This window comes from Marmota flaviventris, chromosome 1 (assembly GCF_047511675.1).
Source record: "Marmota flaviventris isolate mMarFla1 chromosome 1, mMarFla1.hap1, whole genome shotgun sequence".
In the NCBI taxonomy this organism is placed as follows: Eukaryota; Metazoa; Chordata; class Mammalia; order Rodentia; family Sciuridae; genus Marmota; species Marmota flaviventris.
In genome coordinates this window covers 158,469,622-158,492,384 of record NC_092498.1, presented here as the reverse complement: position 1 = coordinate 158,492,384, position 22,763 = coordinate 158,469,622, and the positions used below count along the sequence as shown (strand labels likewise).

The following is a 22,763-nucleotide window of genomic DNA, read 5'->3' as shown; positions in this document are numbered from 1 at the left end:
CTTAGATAGGCTTAGTCATTTTTCTAGAGCGTATAGCCAAAGTGGTAGATAATCTCTGCCACTCTGCTGCCACCACAACCATGGGAGTTGTTACCTGCTCCCTGATGGGCCCTTCTCCCCAAGACAGGTGAAATGTAACCAGGTTTGGATTAGGTGCAAACCTCTGCTTAGAGCACTTGGGCACATCTCTGCAGGCCCAATGTCCAGCACTTCCTCTAAAGCCCAGTGGGGACCTTTTCCAAATAGTGCCCTACTCCCATTCCTCTCTACCATGCACCTGGTGAGCCATCTTACATCAGCATGTGAAGCATCATTTAGTCCCTACATTGTGGTGCCATGACAGAGCACAGAAAGATGTCCTTGCTTGGTCCTGAGGATTGTGTGGGGACCCATTTTGCTGCCTTAACAGTAACTGTCTAAACAGAGCCTCTTCTGCCACTGGAGTCAGTTCATGCCAGCAGACATTTGTCACCTACTCTGTTCAAGGTACCTTGCTGAGGCGGCAAGATGAAAACACAGAACCCATGACCTGTCTCCCAGTAACTCCCTGTCTAATGAAAAATCAAGGAATTACTGGTGAGGGTACAGGACATGGACAGAGTGCTGGAGAAGACAAGGCAGAGAGGAACGGGAGTGGACCATGGGGCCACATCTTGAAGGCAGGCCACCTCAGCAGGCCAATGACAATGTCCAGGAAATGAGAGAGAAATTAAGCAAGAACCAGGCTCAAAGAACACTGACCTGGAGGGCTGCCCTGGGCCAAGAAGAATTCTGTAATAAATCACTAGAAGCTTCTAAAATGTTCAGACCACCAAAGGGCTAGGTCATAAAAAACTAAAGCCAGGAGAGTTATAAGAATCATCTGCAGTCACAGGTCATGGCAGACAAGCTGCAGCAAGGATCTACTTTAGGAGAGACAGAAGGAAAAGCTCAGGTTTAAGGATGGAGACATGAGAGGGCATAAGCATCCAAGAAAATAATGATGCTGTGGGCAGCTATCACTAGGGCCTTGTAAACCCTGGAGAACATGGCTATTAATGGAACTGCTGGGCCAACAGCATGGGGTTTGAGCTGGGAGATCAGAAAGATGAGGAAGATGAGGCAGAAGGAACAAAGGAGAGCTGAGAGGGTAGGTATCCAAGGAGATAGGAGACACTGTGGTCCTGGACCAAGCCAAGCTGGTCCAGCCTGTGGCTGTGGTGAGGCTGCTGTGGCTAGTACAAATGGAAGTGGAAGACATGGAAGGGGAAGGGGATCTGGACACAAGACCAGGGTTACAGGACCAAGTGGGATGAGGCAGGTCTGCTTCAGTTACAGTGCTCTAGGTCCCAAAGCCTAGGAAGCCTGCATGGACAGAGTGTGTCTGTTGGCCCAGGGAACCCTGTTAGTTTCCAAACTGCATGGCTGTCAGGATGGGGAGTCACAGGCCCAGAAGAGCAGCATGGCCCAAGGGCCCTCCCAGACTCCAACTCAGCCCTGTCCCCACAGCCACCTCAGGGGTCTGAGGCTTCAGGAAGGAGGGTCCTACTATTTGGAAGGCCTAGGCTCCCTGCTTTTCAGACTCCTTGGGAAAATCCTGCTCCCAAGAGGGACTATAGTAGGTAAGCCCAGATCCTTTGGCACCACCCAACCCAAGGTTGAAGGTGGATGAATGTGGGCTGTGTACCTCCACGTATGGGGAACCCCTGGGAGAATCTCATAGTTCTCCTTTGGTAACCCCCACTTACTGTCCCCACCTCCTGGCATTAAGGATTTGGGGAGAGCTGAACCATGTAGGAGCTAAAAGCAGAGAAAGGCTAACAATTCTCAACATATCTTCCCATGGGCATAGGCTAAGGGTGGGCTCACCACCCCTCTTAGGGGAAAGCCTGAGGGGATAAGAGGTCTGCTCCCATCTGCAGCTCCTAGCTGGTCTTCAGGTTCCTTGTGGGTGCATGTGTGAACATGTATGCGTGAACACCTGTGAATTTGCATGTATAGTATGTCTGTCCATATGCTTCTTTTACCCCTTCTCCCCAACCCTCAGCTCCATTCTTCCTTTCCTCCTTCTGGCCTTCATGACTTTCTCTGGCCCTGCTTAGACCCAAGGGCAACTTTGGGAGCCTTTGAGGTCCCTTAGTCCTGCCTCCTTCACAATTTTAAGAATTCCACACTAGGCTGGACTAGGTGACTGCTTCTAGTGACCAAGAGTCTCAGCCCACCAGGCACCCATCCATTCACTGTACAAGGCCATAGCAGCTCACTCTGTTGGGTCAGAGTGCCTACAAAGTGAGTTCCTATCATTCCTACTGTGATATCCTTTATGGGGGAACTGTACACAAAAGCCCAGTCTTCAGTGCTCTCAACCACATGAAAGACACTGTCCTCCAGCCTCCTGTAATGTGTCTGCATCAGGACAGTGTCCCAGCCTGTCCAGCTAGTGCTGTGCCCCAGAGACTATGTGGGCATGTTGCAAAGTCGGGCAGCTTACCCAACAATTAAATTAGGGATAAAGGACATCCTCCCTCCTACAGTAGACATGTGAGATACCTTGCTCCCAGTAAGGCACATGGGATGCACTCAACTATTGTCACCAGCCTTCAGGCAACAGATCCACATCTGGAAAACCTCTCTTCTTTGGGGGAACTAATAGGACCAAAGAAAGTTTTTGAGAGACTTGTGGAAAGAAGTTGGACTGGAGCATCATGGTCCTCTGGTGAGCAGAGAGAGTACCTAGAAATGAGCTTAGGTGGAGGGAAAAGGACAAGAACAAAGCAGGCGCAGGACTGCCAGCCAGGGCCTGGCTTAGGTTTCATGGGCCCTCCCTGTGGCTGCACATATGTATCACATGCTTCATCTTGTCCCAGCAACTTTCAAAGTAAGGACAGTAGGCCTAAGTTGAAAGATCTATCATTTAAATCTGGGACTCGTGTCTTTCTGATGCTTTAAGCACTTCCCTGGTCCCAAAACACTGCTCAGGGACAGAGTAATGGCTTATTGGCCTCAGGTGATCCAGTTATGTTTACACCATTCCTTATACTTAGTCATTCCTGCAATTGAAGGACTTGCATGTTATTTATAGTTCTCACTTTTTAATGATGTCAAATTTGCATGCATATATGAACCTCCTGACTTGGTTTAAGTGATAGGTCTTTGAACACGTCTTAGAAACCAGCTCAGTCTCTCTGCTTAGGCATTGGCATTGGGGGGGCCCTGTCCCAAGGACTCACTGAGGCCTTGAAACTCTTGATTGTCTCCCTATAGGATGAGAAGGCACGCATTGAAGCACTGGGCGGCTTCGTGTCTTTCATGGACTGCTGGAGAGTCAATGGGACCCTGGCCGTCTCTAGAGCCATAGGTAAGGGTGATACAGAAGTGGGCACAGGCAGAGGGAGGTTGCTGGATGCCCAGACCTGAAACTATGGCCAAGGGCTTACCCAGTGGTTTAGGATAGAGTGGCATTAAGGATTTGGGGAGGGCTGAACCATGTAGGAGCTAAAAGCAGAGAAAGGCTAACAATTCTCAACTAATCTTTCCATGGGCATAAGCTAATGGTGGGCTGGCTCACCACCCCTCTTAGGGGAAAGCCTGAGGATGCCAAAAAGGGTTTGCAAGGATTCTCCTTGACTTATGGTAGAATTAACTGCCAATAAATCCCTAGTAAGTTGACAATATTTTAAGTCAAAAATGTGTTTAATGCAGCTAACTTAGCAAGCATCCTAGCTTAGCAATACAATCTACTGTTGGATTTCAGTTGTTTTCTGTCGATTATGGGGCTGACTGGAAGCTGCAGTTCTCTGCTGCCAGCAGTACCAAAAGAATCAGACTACAGATCACTAACCCACAAAAGGAGCAAAATTCAAACTGCGAGGGCTGGGGTTGTGATTCAGCAGTAGAGTGCTTGCTCGTCTAGCATGTGCGAGGTGCTGGGTTCAATCCTCTGTACCACATAAAAATAAATAAATGAGATAAAGGTATTGTGTTCAACTACAACTAAAAAATATATATTTAAAAAATTCAAACTGCAGGGTTTTTTTAATTTGTTTTGCTTTCACATCATTATAAAGCTAAAAAAATCATAAGTTTAACCATCATACATCAGGGATCATCCATACTGTGTTTATGTTATCAGATTGTGACAGGTATAGGAAAGATTTAAAAACTACAACTAAACACCTAAGAAATTTTCATCTCCCACCATAATTGCATTTTAAGTTATGTATTGTTAATTCTTTTATGTGTGTGTGTATATATATATAAATATTTATGTTTTAGCTATAGATGGATACAATACCTTTATTTTATTTATTTATTTTTATGTGGTGCTGAAGATCAAACCAAGTGCCTCACATGATCTAGGCAAGCACTCTACCACTGAGCCACAACCCCAGCCCTATATTGTTAAATCTTAATTAAAACAGGTCCCCCCAAAGTCTAGTAGGAAACCTTTAAATATTTCTTTTTTTTTTTTTTTTGGAACTGGTGATTGAACTCAGGGGCACTCGACAACTGAGCCACATCCCCAGTCCTATTTTGTATTTATTTAGAGACAGGGTCTCTAAATAATTCTTAAGTGAGGTTACACACACACATTCATGCTAATGATTCCTGTTTATCTTTTTGAAAAACACAGCAGTTTCTCATCCCATATTCTCAGTATCTCATCACTGCTAGGTCTCAGTCTGGAGACCACACCTGGCCCTTCCAGGTACTTAAAAATCATTCCCTTCCCAGCTTATTCCCTGGAATTTGCCACTGGCCCCTCTCACCCTCCTGAAATGTCCTGTCCTTGGCAGATGAGGTAATAGCCCATCTTCATACTGCTGACACCATTGTATCTCTGGACATACCAGGAGAGGGCCAGCAGGGGTAAAGAAGCAACAAAAGCCCTATCTGAGTGGAAATTGGGAAGATTGGGCTAGGTCATGGTCAGGGGATTTCAAGGAGGGCTAAAAACATTGGGATAGTTTGCATGTGGGGGCTACAGATTTTGTGAGAGCAGGTGGGCTCTGTACTCTCAGGGCTTGGGGGCAGTAACCAATAATAAGGTTGGGGCCTAGGCAGAAGGAAAGAAGTAAGGTCCTCTGACAAAAAGCTCTTCCTCCCTTGCCCAGGAGATATCTTCCAGAAGCCCTATGTGTCTGGAGAGGCAGATGCAGCCTCCTGGGAGCTGACAGGCTCTGAGGACTACCTGCTGCTTGCCTGTGATGGCTTCTTCGATGTCGTCTCCCACCAGGAAGTCACCAGCCTTGTCCACAACCACCTGGTGAGGCAGCAGGGATGCGGGCTCCATGTCGCCGAGGATCTGGTGGCTGCAGCCCGGGAGCGAGGCTCCCATGACAACATCACAGTCATGGTGGTCTTCCTCAGGGACCCCCAAGAGCTGCTGAAGAGCAAGATCCAGGGTGCAGGGGACTCCCTGGCAGATGTGAGAAGCCAGAACTTGCTCTCTGGCTTCTCAGAGCCTGAGACCAACACTCCACAGAGAAGTTAGGTGGTCTAGGGCCCCCATCATCCCATCCTGACCCCTCCCCCTCCATCCTTGTGATTCTCCCCCTTAGAGGCCTTAGGACCCAACAGGCGGTAGTGGGCAGAGGGTGTCCACCCATACAGCGCTTCCCCCAGTACCCCGAGCTGCTCATGGTGCGTGTTGCAGCCTGTCCTGGTGGCACCCATAGAACTGCATCAGGCAGCTGGTATGTCTCAGAAGGAAACATAAGGGAAAGACCTCACCAAAGAGAAGATGGCCCTGGAAGTGAGCCAGCTCTTTATCCCACCTCCCATCAGAGCAGGGGTAAGACCAGAGGCCATAAGCACCTGGTGGCAGCCCAATCAAAGACACAGGGTGTGTATGTGGAACAGCAGGCTGCACCTGTGCATGTGGGACCCTCAGACAGATCCAGGAGCCTCAGACATCTTCAAGCATCCTGGGTCAGGCCCAGTAGGCAGGGTGTCCAGCCCAGGTTTCTCATGGCTTCTCGCTATGGCTATGGCCTTGGCTGTGGCTGGGTATGACAGGCCCACAGGTCATGCCAGCTTCCAAAAGAAGAGAAAGTGGCCTTGCTGGAAAGAAAGGGGACACCAGGGCTCTGGTTCACAGCAGCCGTTAGGCAGCCTGTGATGTGCTAAGGCCTTCCAGGTCCTCTCTCTTCCCTTGAGCACCCTGAGGAGGTGGAGTTCAAAACCTTCGACATGACACACTTGTCTTTTGTGTAAGTTCAGATTTTATTCCAGGGAAAAGTCTGATCCAGAAGCAGTATTTCAGGTTTATCTTTGTTTTTTCAGTGCCAAGATGACCCACAGTGTCATATAATTTAAGCAGAGATTGGTGTTTATTTTACTTCTTAGAAAACTTAAGTATTTACTCTTTTTTTTTTTTTTAACCATTTTCTTGTGGAAACTTTTTTGTTGCAGTATTACTGAATTTTTTTCTAAATCAGGATTGAAATAGAAACTTTTCCAGGTGGTGTTAATAAGCCATTCAAGTGCCTTAAACAGCTTTGGGAGTAGATGAGAACTGCTCATCCCGCCATGGATCTTGATAGGTGTTTTGAAGTTCTCACAAAAGCAGCATTTGTTTTGTTAGGGAGTCATGATTTTCAGCTAGACATCCTTCTGGAAGAGTTCTTTTGCCTCTTTGTAATGCCAAGCACCCTTAGGAGCCTCCCTGAGGTGACTGGCAGGAGCCACGGCTACTGTGGGACCACTCCCAGACCACAGGGCTCTGGGGATCCTGGGTGACATCTGTCTCTTACCCCCTGGCCCCAACCACAGGCAGAGGAACCTTACTGCTATTTGGAATGTTCCAGAATATCTTTGTGTATTTGTAATCACATAGGTTTCTTTGGTATAAACAATTAAGAGGGTCTAGCAAGCCTGGAGACAGCCCAGGGTCTCCAGCTTTGGCTGAAGGCAGTGGGAATGCTGCTGGCACTCTGACAGCACCAGCCACAGCTCCTCATCTGGCTTCTGTGACTGGTACCCTCCCCTGCTGGGCTCTGCCCTATAGCCTGAACAGCCATGAGAGATTCCCACATTCCTTAGAACATCTGGAAAGTGAGGCTCATAAGCGATGATACTTAGGTGCCTAAAAGAGCTCACATAGTATGTGTAGGGGCAAAAGTGGCAGGACTGGTAAGGAAGCCAGGGTACAGGGACGCTAGGGGGACAGAGAGGGTTGAACAACTTAGGCCCTTCAGAAGTAGCCTCAGTGGGAAGGAATAAGTGATGAGCAGGGCTGCTCCAGCAGAGGCTAGCAGGTCCAAGGAGCAATGGATGGTTCAGCCAATGCTTATAGAAGTGGCAATAGGAGGTTTAGCTGTGAGGTCCCTTCAGTGATAATCAGTGTCCACCTGAAGACATCAGGGACCCAGAAATGTCTGCACAGCTGTGCTCAGATTGCCTTGGCCCTTCTCTCAGTTCACAGAATGGGTTCAAGAGTCACCCAACCCAAGACAGGTCTACTGTCCACAGGAAGGAAGAGCGCCAACCTTGGTAGAGCATGCGGCTGCAAGCTCAGTGTTCACCCCTAGTCCCAGAGCAGGGATAAAGGTCTTAAATCATGCGGTCAGTGCCTTGCTCAAGGTCCCCTGATAGAAAGCATCTTAAACATTGTTATTCAGAGAATGGTTGGTCACCAACAATGATCAGGTATTGCTTAACATGAAGGCCCTGTTGCCTTCTGAGGGCCAGAAACCAGAATCCCTTGTGCCCTCTCAGCTCAAGGCTGAACAAGATGCTGGGATGTAGCATCCCACATCCATGCTAGCATCCTGCCCTGGCAGTGACCTTGACAGAAAGAGGGAGCTATTGCTTCTGTTTTTCCCTATTCTTTTGATAATCTTATTCTGTTCATTTTGCCAAGAGTGGAGTTTCTCCCTTGAGGGGTTTAGACCACAACCATTTGGTGGTATGATTCATACTGTGGTCTGAGTCTCTACCAGATATCCTCTTAGCTCAACAGAGAGGAAACCCCTTCCCCAGGATTGTCTGAGCACCTCCCGCTACCCTGAGCCAGGCTGTCCTGCCATGGGAATGTCCAAGCCCCTACCTGGCAGAAGTCTGGAATAAGCATTGAGAGCTGCTCCATCCTTACCTTGGGACCAAGGGAGGCTTTGTTCTCCTGTCAGGGACTGGCCTTACACCAACTCCTAGGCGATGGAAGGCCCTTCCATCTTGACTGGGGCTGGACCAGGAGTCACCAGGTATCTTTAGCTTCCTAGATTCCTGGGCCACCTCCTTTTGGGCCTTAGTCCCAAGAGGGATGCTGGTCTGAAAAATCCAGATCCTTCTCAAGTTTCAGCTTTACCACCAGCTCACTCTATGAGCTGAACAAGTTGTTGCATCTCTCTGGGCCTCAGTTTCCCTTTTGTAAGACACAAGGGTTGCACAGTGTCTGGAATGACTCCAACCTTTTGGAATCCTGGAAGCTCAGGGGCTACTCAAGGTGAGCCTAGTGGGCCTGGGGAAGATGCACTGATACCAGTGCAGAGGACCCCTCCCCCACAGCCAGCAGGAACCAGTGATTAAGTATTATTAGTGTCTATTCTTAAAATTAAGTGGGTTGGAAAAGAATCGAGTTACAGATGCCAGCGCCTTATATGGAATACAAAAGCTGGAGAAACCAAACCCTGCTTTTACAGGTAAGGCTGACTCCCAGCTGAGGCCTGCAGGGGTTGTAGGTGTAGGAAGGGCAGGAGGCCACAGCTACACTCTCAAGGGTGTTCTGGTCAAAATCCAAGATAGGAAGTGGGAATATTTTAGGGAGCATAGGGACACAGTGTGGGCAGGGCAGCCAATGGAGTCTCAGGCCCCCTGAGAGAGTAACAGGCTTCCTGAGATTTGAGGTCAGCCTTGAATGAGCCCCTGCCATTGACCATGGTCTGGCTCCTCCTGCCCTCCCTGGGGTCAGCATGCAGCCCCAGTCCTCACCCTCTCCCCTGCTGTGGCAAGTTTTGGCATCCCTGCTACCTCAGCAGTATTCCCAGGGCTGGAAGGACAGCTCTGGCCTTTCCTAGGCCTGGTCCTGACCCAAACTATATGGAAGCCAGGTAGGCCTGTGTAAAATAAGCTGTTTCTGATTTGATTCTGCCTCCGTAGTCCAAAGGGGGCAGCCCCTGGAGTCCTGTGCTTTTGCCGACTCCACAGCTTTGCCAAATGCGCCGAGCTTTGCCATTCACGTGCCATGTGGGCCTTGCCAAGGGTTTATCTGTGCACGCCTCAGGGGGCTTCCTGGGAGTTGTGTTCTTGTGTGACAGGGAGTCTTGTTCCAAGACATAATGACTGTTTCCCCTGGTCTTAGGGACAAGTCCCAAGGTGAAAAGGCCAGAAGGGTGGTCTCTTCCCAGGGACCCACCATGCTGAAGTGTCAATAAACTATGAATTCTGAGACTCTTTGTCTCCTGAGTTGTGCTTTCTTTTCTCATCTCTTAATACCATTAATAGTGGATATCCAGGGTATGTTTAAAAGCTCCTGAGGTGTTGGGGAATCATCTACAAATCTTGGGACGTATCCCTTTTAGCCAACCCAGCCTGCTTTTCATCCCCGAGGCTTCAAGACCACTCCCACCAGCAGCAGAAGGGTTGTGGGAAAAGGTTGAGGCCCAGGACATTGGGGAGTCCCAGGAGCACCTGGTGACTCCAAGAACCTGAAGTGCCATAGGCACTTCACTACCAAGGATGAGACCATCCCAGCATGTCAGACTTGGACCCACAGGTGGCTATATGCCTTCATAATACCTCCTAAAATATTCAGGGGAAAAATCAAAGCACTAAGCATTTCTTCTGCCTCCATTACTGTTGCCTGCCTGCCACTCTACCCTTTGTATTGCAGGGCTGCCCTCGCCACTCCCACCAGGACTAGCTGCATGCTTCAGCAGGACCTCCCACGCAGAAGCACAGTCAACAGACTTGGGTTACTTAGTAGGGAGCCAGGTTTGCAGCTGGGGCTAAAGAGGAAAAGCCCAGAAGGAAGTCCCATGAAGACTTCACTACTAATGGTTCCTGAGGGGCAAGATTCTCTCTCTCTCTCTCAATTCAGTGAATATACTTCAAGAATGTTTTTATAGCTGCGTGCAGTGGCACACACCTGTAATCCCAGTGTTTTTGGAGGCTGAGGCAGGAGGATCCAAGAGTTCAAAGCCAGCCTCAGTGAGACCCTGTCTCTAAATAAAATACAAAAAAGGGCTGGGTATGTGACTCAATAGTCAAGGGCCCTTGAGTTCAATCCCAAAAAAAAAAAAAAAAAAATGCTTTTACGAAAAGATCCAGGAAGAACAACCAGCAGCAAAAAGGAGGGTGATGCTAAGACTCAGGGTTTTGGTAAGGAACTGGGAATGGCCAGGCAGCTCCAGTGCTTTGGGAGAGCTGGGCTGATCTGGAGATATAGCCTGGGCAGCCCCCTCCCTACAAGAGGCTTTAAGTGGTAGGCTGTTAGACTTTAAGGGAATCGCAGGGCCCACCAGCTCGCCACAGTTTGCTCCAGATATGTGGTCCCCAACCATCCAGCCCAGACTTCAATAACCTCCCTCACCTCCCAGTCAGCAAACAGCCAAATGCACCACAGCTAGATTTAGTACCCTAGACACCCTGAAGGGCTGACTCCCACAAAGGCCCCAGTGCAGTGCACATGTGCAGAGTCCAAGGCTGTGGCCCTCAGAGTGCATGAAACTGCTCTTTGAGACCAACTTCAGTTGCTTCTCAGTGCCTTCAGGGGATCAATACTGTCATTTCAAATCCAAATGACTCTGAGATGTGACCACTCATAGGACTTTGTCATCCAGCCCTTTGGCAGACTTCGGTCTGGTATCTGCTACACTGTTCCCAGCCTTGGAATGAGGAATGACAGGGCAGACCACTGAGTAGTCCACCGAGTAGTCCACCAAGTACTCCCCGGCTGCAGGGCCACTAATGGAATCTGAGCCTGGAGTCTTCAAAAGTTGAACTTTTCAGAGTCCCTGACTCTGTAGCTCCTGCCATTTAGTCTTTCTTTCCTTTCTCCAGCAAGAACCACAGAAAGCAGATGAGCAGTCAGCAAGGAGATCTCTTCCTGTGCTCCTGGCCAAGCTTGGCCCTCAAAAGGACACGGAAAACATCAAAAATGCCTCCATGGCATCACAGCCCCTAAATTGCTCTGAACTGCTCCCCAAAATGGAGCACGTATGCCTTCCAGTTCATTGGAGAAAGCTCTCCTAGGCCTGCTGTGTTCCTTCCTCTCCTCAGCCCTGTCCTGGACTCTGTCTTTACCTATGGGCCTCCCAGCCTTGTCTGTTTGATTTCTCCTATCCCTTCCCAAATTACTCTGGAGTGTCCTCTTCTGCTCCAAGTAGCACCTTCTTCCCACAGCTGAGGCCTCTGATGCTTCAGACCACACTGCAAGGAAGGCAGTTTTACCTACCTCCATTGTGTCACAGAGAGGGATGGGGGCAATCCTTGGAAACGCGGGGAAACTAGCCCAGAAGGAATTCTGCCAGGATACAGGCCTGGGGTTTCCAACCAGGCTCTGCTCCCACCCAGCACCACCTACTCATCCATCTGTCCTCCCACTCCTCCACCCACTCAGCTCCTGCAAAGTCTCCTTCTTAAGTATATGCTGTCTTATTATTCCTTAATGAATTGTCTCATGTTTCTGAATCTCCAGATGGTGGCTCCATTCTCCTCCCACCCCTCACTTTCATGGAGCTTGAAGCCCTTTCTCAGGGCCACTGGGGTAAAAGAAGCCTGAGGAACCACCAAGGGTACATTGAGCAGACAGGGCCTGAAGCTGCCTGGTAGCTGAATGTGATTCACCCATAAATCCAGGCCATTGTGATGGCAGATGGGGTTGGGGAGGCATGAATTAGGTTTTCTATCAGGAGGGGGATAGCTAAGTCCACAGAGAGATTAAGCCACAGAGTCAGTTAGGGTGGTCAGGACTGGGATTCACATCCACCGAATTGGAGCTTCAGCCTGGGGAAAGGAACCTGAAATCCAAGTCCACAGGACTATGGCAAGGTTGGGGCAAAGCAAGGGAAAGAGGCAGGAATCCCTACTGGAAGGGCTGATGCCTAACCTGCCCCAGAGTTTCCCCAAGAGACCCAGCTGGCTTGCCTGGAGCAGAGCCCAGCTCTGAACCAATCAAAGACAGGTCAAAGAGAGATCCTCAACTAGAGCTCTCGGCACATGAAAACTTAGGTTTTTCTTCTAGAACTTCAATCATTGGAGTCCTAGATTTATGGATGGCTCCAGGGAAAGGACTAGGTACAGCCCCCTCGGAGCCAGTTCTGAGGATTTGCTCAACCCCAGTAGAGTATCCAGGACAGGTGCCAGGCCTAGAAGCATCACAGGGGGCACTGGTGGCCCTGATGCCCATCCAGGCAGGCCCCTGTTCAAACCACTGTCCTGGTTAGTCATTCCCACCACAGTGGAAGAGATCTACTCCTCACTCATCCTACAATCCCAGCAGGCTCAAAATGCCCACCTCAGGGCCCACTCCCTCCCCTTACCCAGATCTTATCTAGGTCACTTCTCATCCCAAGGATTTGATGATTTATGTCCACACCCTTATGAAAACCACATGCAGCTGTGTGGGCACAGTGGTGCACACCTGTAATCCCAGCTGCTCAGGAGGCTGAGGCAGGAGGATTGAGAGTTCAGAGCCAGCCTCACCAATGGCGAGGAGCTAAGCAACTCAGTGAGACCCTATCTCTAAATAAAATACAAAATAAGGTTAGGGATGTGGCTCAGTGGTCGAGTGCCCCTGATCAATGCCCAGTACCCGAAAAAAAAAAAAAGAAAGAAAACTACATGCACTCCAGCATCATGCAGTATTGCTTCAAAGCATTATCTAGACAGTTGCCATTACATGAATTTTTTTTGTACCAGGGATTAAACCCTGGGGCACTTAACCACTGAGCCACATCTCCAGGTCCTTTTGTTTTTTGAGACAGGGACTCACTAAGTTGATGAGGCTAACTTTGAACTTTAGATCCTCCTGCCTCAGCCTCCTGAGTTACTGGAATTATAGGCGTGCACTGTCGTGCCTGGCAAGTATTTCAAATGATTAAAGTATGTTCTGCATTTCTTCTCAGCAATGCCAGAGATCGAAACCAGGGCCATATACGGAGTTGTATGTGTGTGTGTGTGTGTGTGTTATTTATTTTTTACTACAATTATTAGTACATATTAGTTATACAAAACTGTGTTTCATTGTGTCAGTTTCGTACGAGCACATGATGTACTTTGATCACATCCACCCACTCTATTTCACTTTCACTCTTTTCTTCTCCCCTAGTCCTGTTCCCCTTCCCTGATCATCCCCTTTCTGCTTTCATGTTGTCCTTTTTGTTTTTTTAGATTCCACTATATTTCTGCATTTATGAAATTATAAAAATAATATTACAAAAGGACAAACCTTGGAAAAGAGGAAAGACAAGATTTAGTTTTGAACATAGGACAAAATAATCGAGGTCAGGGCTGGGGGTGTAGCTCAGTGGTAGATGTATGGTAATACTGTGGTCAATCCCCAGCCTCAAAAACAAAACAAAAAAGGTCATGGTGTTTAAAAATGCAATTTAAAGCTGGATGCCATGGCACATGCCTATAATCCCAGCAACTCGAGAGGCTGAGGCAGAAGGATCACAAATTCAAGGCCAGCCTTAGCAACTTAGCAAGGCCCTAAGCAACTTAGCAAAACCCTGTCTCTAAATAAATAAAAAATAAAGTGTTGGGGATGGAACTCAGTGGTAAAGCACCCCTGGGTTCAATCTCCAATACCAGATAAAATAAAATGTACAATTTAGTGCTGAGTATGGTGGCACATGTTTATAACCCCAGCAGAAGGATCTCTTGAGCCCAGGAGTTCAAGGACAGCCTGGGCTATGGTAGTGAAACCCTATCTCATCAGAGGTGTTGGGGAGGGGAAGGGAGAACTGCTTTGGGTCTGGATGGTAGATGCTTGCATGAGGCCACAGATTCAGTCACCAGCCAAACACACACACAAAAAAAAAGAAAGAATCAATGTCCTATAAAATATAATAATGAAACAGATCCACCAGTCAACAACAAAACAATGTTACCAATAATATTGAAGTTTCTCAAGCGCTCACCCACTTGCTTGTCCATCCTCTTCACCCCAGTGACCAATATCCTAAATGTTTAGATTCATCTTTTTAAAAAAAAATCTTTATTTTCTTTATTTATTTTTATGTGGTGCTGAGGATCGAACCCAGGGCCTCTCACGTACTAGGCGAGTGCTCTACCGCTGAGCCACAACCCCAGCCCTAAATTCATTTAAGGAGGATTTCTTTATATATTTACCTTGTATGCATATATCCTTACATCCTGACATTTAGTTTTGCTTGTCTTTTAACTTTTTGAAAATTAGATATTATATATATTGTCCCCTTTCTGCTTTCATGTTATTCTTTTTGTTTTGTTGTCCATTTTGTTTGGGTTTGGTTTGTTTTTTTGGTACCAGGGATTGAACCCAAGGGCATTCAGTCACTGAGCCACATCCCCAGCCCTTTTTTGTATTTTATTTAGAAACAGGGTCTCACTGAGTTGCTCAGGGCCTCACTAAGTTGCTCAGGCTGGCTTTGAACTTGCGATCTTCCTGCCTCGGGCTTCCCGAGTTGCTGGGATTACAGGCATGCACCACCATACCTGGCCTGTATGTATTCTTATATTTCATATTTTTGTCATTCAGCATATGCTTGTGGATCTATTCATGCTGTGTGGGTTTCTGACAGAGCTGTTATAAACATTCTTGACAGGTCTTCTGGTACCCATAAACATGAGTTTCTCTAAGGTATATACCAAGAAGTGAACCTACTGGGCAGGGATTGCTTCATGTGTAATTTGCAGACTCCAGTGCAAATGAAAACATGTACTCTTGATAAATTATTAGTGATTTCAAGATGACAGCAGCAGCAGAGAATCAGACCAGGTGTGAGCCCCACGTGATTGCCCAGGTGCACAGCTATGAGGCCACCCTCCCTCAGTCTTCATCCCTACTCAACAAGGTCATACAATGGTTTGTGCCTAATACAAGAGGCAGCCTGATGTCAGTATGTAGCACACCTGCTGTTTCCCAACCTCACCATCACTTGATACCATCAGACTTTTTAACATTTTTGTCCTTGTAATAAGGGTAAAATGGCATTTTGTTGTGGTTTCAATTTGCATTACCTTAGTTATCTAAGAGGGTATCTGCATCCATTTTGTGTTGCTATAACAAAATTCCTGAGGCTTATAAGGAAAAGAGGTTTATTTGGTTCACAGGGCCCCCTGTCTACATCATAATGTGGCAGAGAAGCAGAAAGACAAGCAAGCTTATGCAAAAGAGATTGAGCATATGGAGGGGACTTGCTTTATAATAACAATCTTTTCTTGTGGTAACCAATCCAGGACTGAGAAACACACTCCCTTGAGGTACATATTATCCCTTCTAAGGGCAGTTTCTCCATGACCTAATTATCTCCCGTAAAGGCCCCATCACCTCAATACCACTACCTTGGGAAAGTAAGCCTCAGCATGAGTTTTTATGAAGACAAACCACATTCAAACCACAGAAGAGGGTGAGCAACTTGGGTGTGCATTGACTGTTGGGTGAGGTTTTTTTTTTTAATGTTTTTTAGTTGTTGATGGACCTTTATTTTATTTACTTATTTATATGGGGTGCTGAGAATCTAACCCAGTGCCTCATAATATGTGTGAGACAAGCGCTCTATTGCTAAGCTACAATTCCAACCCCGGGTTTTGTTTTTTAAGACCATGGGCAGAGTTGTTTCTTTCTAGTTCTGTTCTTTTTTTAATATTATTTTTATTCTGTATTTTTAGTTATACATGTTTAGTTCTGTTCTTACTCCTTGAAAACCTTGTGGACTTGGATAGATCACTCCCATCCTGAGGTCTCATTTTTCTCATTTGAACAATAGAAATATGTTGTTTTGGGTCTGAGGTTATGGCTCAGTGGTGGAGTGCTTGCCTAGCCTGTGTGAGGCACATCCTCAGCCCCACATACAAATAAAGGTATTGTGTCCATGTACAACTAAAAAAAAATTAAGAAATATGTTTTGTAGTTATTTTATTTTATTTGGTACTGGGGATTGAACCCAGTGGATGCTTTAACACTGAGCTACACCCCCAAGCTCTTTTTTTCACTTTTTGAAACAGGGTCTCACTAAGTTACCAAGACTGGCTTTGAACTTGGGATCGTCCTGCCTCAGTCTCCTGAGACTCTAGAATTATAGGCATGAACTACTGCACCTAGCTATGTCATAGTTCATGTAGCATTGGTAGTATAGTCCCTTCAGGCCAGGGGATATGTTCTTTTCATCTTTGGGTAATTAGCCAAGGGCTTAAGAAATGGTGTTCACATGAGTCCGTTGCTTCTACTGAATGAAGCATATAATACACCAGGTCGGTCAATAGATATCAACCAAGGTAGGACAGGGATGGGAGCCTCCACCTAGAAGCTAGAAGTATGGCAGAGAGATGTGCAGAAACGTGGCTCAAGTTGAGCTCAGCCCATTTCCACCACTGTGAGCAATGTACCTTCACCTCTCTATGCTCCTGTTTTCTCCTCTGCAAATGGGAATGATGACATCCCCTTCCAAGGGTTAGAGCAAGGATTAAATTAGAGGTAGAAGCAGTGACTGTTCTTTTCACTCTGCCTCTGAAGTTGTAAGAGACATTCCACAGACCAAACCTTGGGGATCACGCCTCTCTCTCTCTGGGCTCAAGTCTTTTTGTTGTCAGTGAGAGGGGTGAACCTACCACTGACTGTCCACCCTGGGCCACAGAGTTTCCAAGATGGATTTGCAGGAGGAAAAGATTAAATTCCATTAAGCTAGAAATCTGCCTGAGATGGTCAACATACACACCCAAGTTTTTTTGTTTTTGCTTTTGTTTTTGACTCAGTTGCAATTTACACAATACTATATTTTGATATTAACCATCTGAGACCTGTGTATGTATAATAGACTTAGGGGAGAAATTGCAATGTTCCTCCCCTTTTCCCCAGTCCACCGATGCCCTAACAGAAGAATTGTTGAAACACTTGGGATGGCTTCATCCTTTCAGCTGCTGAGTGACCCACATGAAGCAGGAGTCAGGGTTGCTAATTCTATCCCCCACACCAATGACCTCTAGTGGGTGAAGACCACATCTCCATCTGCCTCCTGGATAATGTCTCTTGCAAGCTATGTAGACACCTCTGACTACACAGGTCCAAAATTCACTGCCCTCACACCAGGTTCCATATCATCCCAGCGATTAGCATCACCTTCCTCTACCTATACACCCATGGCAGGAGCCTGGGAGCCACCTCCTCCTATCTCCCCAGACCCTGACCATCCCTCATCTTCTCTGTATCCCTCTGAGAACTTTTAAAGATCTGAATAATTTTCATCCAAGCCATGACACCTTTGAGCCTGAGCAAGGGCACTATTCATAAATGAGCTAGAACAACAGGAAAATACCAGTACATCTGGCATGGTGCACAAGAGACAAAGACAATGAATAATGATAACTACCAGGCACTGCTATAATAGCCAAAAATACAACACTACTTTACATGTCCACAAATTGGAGCCAGAGGATGGAATCTCATTCCACATTTGAAAACGCTCTCTCTAAATAATTTTAGGAAATTTAAGTAGAAAACAATAAAACAAGTAGGAAATTTAAATAATTTGAAGAATTTGAAGATAAGGAAAAATAAGTAGGAAAACTGAAAATAAATTATTTTAAATTTCAAAAGCAAATGCAAAGTATATGAAAGTATGTCTAATTATACATATATATATATAATTTTTTGTATATTTATATATATAAATATATATATATATAAATTTTTTGTATATTTATATATATAAATATATATATATATAAATATATTTGTATATATATATATATATATATAAATATACAAATTTTGGTAGAAATGTACCAATTGTATACTCACAGAAAAGTGTAGAAGGAATTAAAGTATGTTCTTCCTTAACCACAATTTCATTTTCCACAGTTTCAGTTACCCGCTGTCAACAGCAATCCAAAAATGTTAAATGGAAAATTGCAGAAATAAACAATTCATAACTTTTAAATTGCATGCTCTGTGTAATGATGAAATCTTGTGCTGTCCCTGCCCATCTGAGACACGAATCATCCTTTTGTCCAGTGTTTCCACACTGTACATGCTAGCCGTTCCTTACCTGTCTCATTTAGCTGTCTCATTTATCAGATTGACTATCTCAGTATTGCAGTGCTTGTAGCCCTTATTTTTTACTAATAATAGTCCAAAGTGAAAAAGTAATGATGCAAAGGAGGCATCCAGGCATAAAACTTGGAAGATAGCCAGGCAAGGTGGTGCATGCCTGTCATCCCAGCAATTTAGGATGATCGAAACATTCTGTCTTGATTTGGAACTTGGAAACACAGATAAGTACATTCGTCTAAACTCCTTAGATAATGGCTTAAAATTGGCACAGTATGTGAATTACACCTCAATAAAGAATAAAAAGACTCAGGCCAGACTCTGGTAATCTCAAGCAATAGGATCTGTAGACCTCCTCACTGTAGAGAGAGCAAGACCCCAGGAAGAGCTATGAGACAGCCACACTTGTGAGTGGTCATAGGCCAATGGCCAAGAGAGGTGATGTTAGAGGTTGTATCCACTGATCAATCAAATGCCTGCACTGATGATCACTTATCTGAGACAGTCACCAGTGGCCCTGGGTAAATCCTCATGGAGTGGGGTCAGGAGTTAGCACTGAGGCTTACTGTGAGCCAGACCTGGGCTAGACAGCCTGCAATTTATTCAGTTATCTCTGCAGACCTAACAAACATTATGAGAGCTCTGGGCAGAGGAAACTTAAGGTCATGGTCAGCATACAGTAGACCCCAGGATGCCTCCTTCCTGAGAGTCAGAACTGAATGTTCTCACCTCTGGTCATCACCTGCTGTCGTGTAGAAAGGACAGGATAGCAGGTGAGTGAGTGAGTGTGTGGGGGGGGGGGGAGAGGGGGGGCGGTTGGGGTTGCCCATGTGGCCAAGTAGATTTAAATAAAACAAATCTCTTAGAAATCAGACTTGTGTCAGCAGTTAGTCCTCAGCATGCTTTACTGAAATCTTACATCTCCAGAGATGATCAGTTGCTCAGTTTAGAAAGCAAATATTCAATCAGCACAGAGAGTGTGCGGAGGTTCTCCTGCTGTGGCTGCAGCAGAGCATATGGTGTGTGGAAGACCAGGGACCCTGAATGCAGCAATTGAGGGTTTGTTCTCTGCTAGGCAAGAATAATAAGCTCCCCTTGGCTCTGCAAGAGGAGCAGGGGAAGTAAAAGTGGATTCATAAGTTAGAAAAACCCTCTGTGGTATGTGAAACTGCCTGAGATGGTGCTTGTGAGAGTGCTTTAAACATCATCTGTACTGCACTTGCACTGTATACAAACACAAGGCACATGCAAATAAGATTATCTGAGTTTAATAGGGACTATTTACTGTAATCCCCTCTTATCTACAATGGATGCATACCAAGACCCTCAGTAGATGTCTGAAACTGAGGATAGTACCCAAACCACAAAGTTAATGCTTTTTCCATTTTGACTAAGCACTTACCACATACTGTGGCCAAAACTTTTGCAGTTTGAGATATGACAGGAAACTAGCATGAGTTTGTCTTTCCTTCACAATTTCATGGATAGATTTGTTCTTACTGTAGATCATAACAAATTTGGCATATGATTTTTTTTCTTTCCTTATTATGTCAAAAATTTTCACCTTTTTATTCTTGTGCTTTGGGGCCATTACTAAGTAAAATGTGAGTTGCTTGAACAAGAGCCCTGCAATACTAAGACAGTTAATTTGACGCCCAAAATGGCTACTGTGACTAATAGGTGGGTAGTATATACAGTGTGGATATGCTGGACAAAGAAATGATTCAAATCCTGAGTGGGATGGAGCAGGATAGCGCAAGTCTTCATCACCCTACTCAGAACAGCACACAATTTAACACTAGTTGTTTATTTCTAGAATTTCCCACTTAATATTTTTGAACCACGATTGACTGAAGATAACTGAAACTGCAGAAATCAAACCATGGCAAGTGCACAGGTATTGATGTACTAAGGGGTTGAAAGTGTCAGGAACCCAAAGGTATAATGCAGTACCATTGGGGCCAACAAGAGAGAGCTGGAGACTGTTGCCCTACCTAGGCACGGAGGTACAAGAGGAGGGTTGTGTGAACAGGGCCATCTACAGGAGCTGCAGCCTTCAATCTTCAATCTTCTGGAGAATACTAAGCAGCCAACCACAACCCTGCAAGGAGACAGTGAAGGAATAAATGCCCTGAACTCATTTTCCTTCCACTCATCAGTCTCCTCCCCACCTCTCATTGCTAAGTCAACTGAGAGCCAGCCAGAGGGTGCAGAGCAGGGTTCAGGGGGTATTGGCTATGAAGGGCATTGGCATAGATAAAAGTGACCTTTAACAATATGATCTCTATGTAAAAGGATAAATTAAGGTGCATTCTCTTAGTGGATTCTATGTGTCTGTTTAAAATATCATGGTAGATTTATTATACTCAGTCTGCGTGAGAAAGCAATGAAAATATATAAAACCATCCTATTTTTTAACATTTTTTTAAAGAGAGAGAGAGAGAGAGAGAGAGAGAGAGAGAGAGAGAGAGAGAGAGAATTTTTTAGTATTTATTTTTTTTTTTTTTTAGTTATCGGCGGACACAGCATCTTTGTTTGTATGTGGTGCTGAGGATCGAACCCGGGCCGCACGCATGCCAGGCAAGCGCACTACCGCTTGAGCCACATCCCCAGCCCCCAAAACCATCCTATTTTAACATTAAGAATTATATAAATAACACATGTGTGTGTTCTGTAAAGCATAAGATGTCTGGTTGCCTCTTGGAGGTGATGTGGATGAGGTAGCTGTGGATATTCACGTCATGCTTTATATGTGTGGCATTATTTGAATTTGTAAAAATGAGCATGACATATTTTTCCAATTAAAAAAAAGTAGAATATAAAAGTAAAGAAATTTTAGAAGCCAGAAGGAGTGAATAGGCTGAGGAAGAGAACGAGGCAGGAAGAGAACGATGCAGGGAGAGCTACAAGAACTGCTTGACAGAGAGAGGCCAGGCAGTTAGGGGTCAGGACTAAGCATGGCAGGGACAGTAGGATGCAGTGGAGGACCGGACTGTGAAACATTGCAGATCCTTCTCCTCTCTCTTCTCCCTTGGAGATGGCAACATGGTTGGAAGCCAAGAAGGCAGCTGGTACGGTAGGGAAATTGAGCAAATATATTGAGCATAATGGGAGTCAGGATTCTCACTATCAAAGAACAGAATTACAAATACAGGAAGGAGAAAGGCTATAAAGAATACTGGGAAAAATGGAGATGAATTCTCTCTCTCTCTCTCTGTCTCTCTCTCTCTCTCTCTCTCTCTCTGTGTGTGTGTGTATATATGTGTGTGTTAACTTTCCATTGTTGTGACAAAATACCTGGGATAATCAACTTAAAAGAAGGAAAATTTTATTTTGGCTCACAGTTTCCGAGATTTTAGTTCATGCTCACTTGGATCCATTGCTTTTAGTTCCATAGCAAGGCAGAACATCGTGATAGGAACTGTGCTTACTTCCTGGCAGCCAAGAAACAAAGACAGAGAAGAGGCCCCATCCTCTCAATATCACCTTCAAAGGCACACCCCCAATACCTAACTTCCTTCTACTCTGCCCCACCTCGTAAAGTCTCAACTACCTCCCATTAGCACCATAGACTAGCCACCAAACCTCTAACACATGGACTTCAGGGGACATTTCAGATGCAACCCATAAATATATGTATGTATTATGTGTATATATACATATATAGAGAGAGATAGAGAAAGAGAGGCAGAGACAGATGAGGGGAGAACTTTTATATACATATATAAAAACTATATATACAGATAAAATTGTACACCACAAAATAAAAAATAATAAAATACTAGGAACTACAAATAATATAGGCATCCACAAATCCATATTAATTATAGAGATGGAAAGGCTCTTCCTTACATGCAAAGCCAACTCATAAATGTAGAAGGGGTGATGGAATTGGAGAAACCATAATTTGGTAAGCATCATAGTGGTGGATTGATTCAGGCAGGAGAATCATGGATGCATGGATTCTAAAGCTAATGGATAAAGGTTTGATGAGGAACAGAATATTACAAAATATAAACCAAAATTTGTTTCAACAAAATCACTAGTACACACACACTCTCTCCTGCCCCTCCCCATCAGGAGGTGAGCCTAGTTCCTCTCTTCTTGAGACACCATAGACTTCCAAGGCCAGGTCACAAGGCTTTATGGTGTTTGGCCTTGTCTCTTGGAACTCCCTCCCTCTCTCTGGGAACATTCCCTCTCAGAACCAGCAACTATGCTGAAAAAAATCACAAGCCCCAAGGGAAGGCTACGTGTTGTTGGCTCTAGTTAATAATCCTAACTGCACCCTAGACCAGAAGCCATTTTAGAAGTGTATCCCCCAGCCACCAGCCAAACGCAAAAAAAAAAAAAAAAAAAACTAGTTCTTCATATAGAAGGGATTTAATGTCAGAAGGAAACTTGGAACATCAGGAAGAAAGGAATAACAAAATAATACTGTAGATAATTTTCCTCTTGTGACACTTCTTTAAAATCAGTTTGATGGTTGAAAGCAATATATACATAATATATGTATAATATTTTATATAATATATAATGTATAATATTTATGTAACATAATATATATATAAAATAATGTCTGAAGAGACTT

General features: G+C 45.3%; 1 protein-coding gene and 1 non-coding gene across 4 annotated transcripts in view; one reads left to right on the top strand and one right to left on the bottom strand.

Annotated features, from left to right (window-relative positions):
- Positions 1-9,369, top strand: part of Ppm1f (protein phosphatase, Mg2+/Mn2+ dependent 1F) — a 30,144-nt gene extending 20,775 nt beyond the window's left edge. For all 3 annotated transcript variants that reach the window (XM_027924272.2, XM_071618397.1, XM_071618400.1), the window contains 2 exons: positions 3,244-3,337; positions 5,094-9,369. In XM_027924272.2, the coding sequence (XP_027780073.1) occupies positions 3,244-3,337; positions 5,094-5,473 (474 nt within the window). In that variant the 3' untranslated portion in view covers positions 5,474-9,369. The remainder of the gene's footprint in view (positions 1-3,243; positions 3,338-5,093) is intronic.
- Positions 9,370-14,161: 4,792 nt separating this feature from the next.
- Positions 14,162-14,234, bottom strand: Trnat-agu (transfer RNA threonine (anticodon AGU)). The gene has a single exon. It is a non-coding gene; the product is annotated as a tRNA-Thr (tRNA).
- Between the last annotated feature and the right edge of the window lie 8,529 nt (positions 14,235-22,763).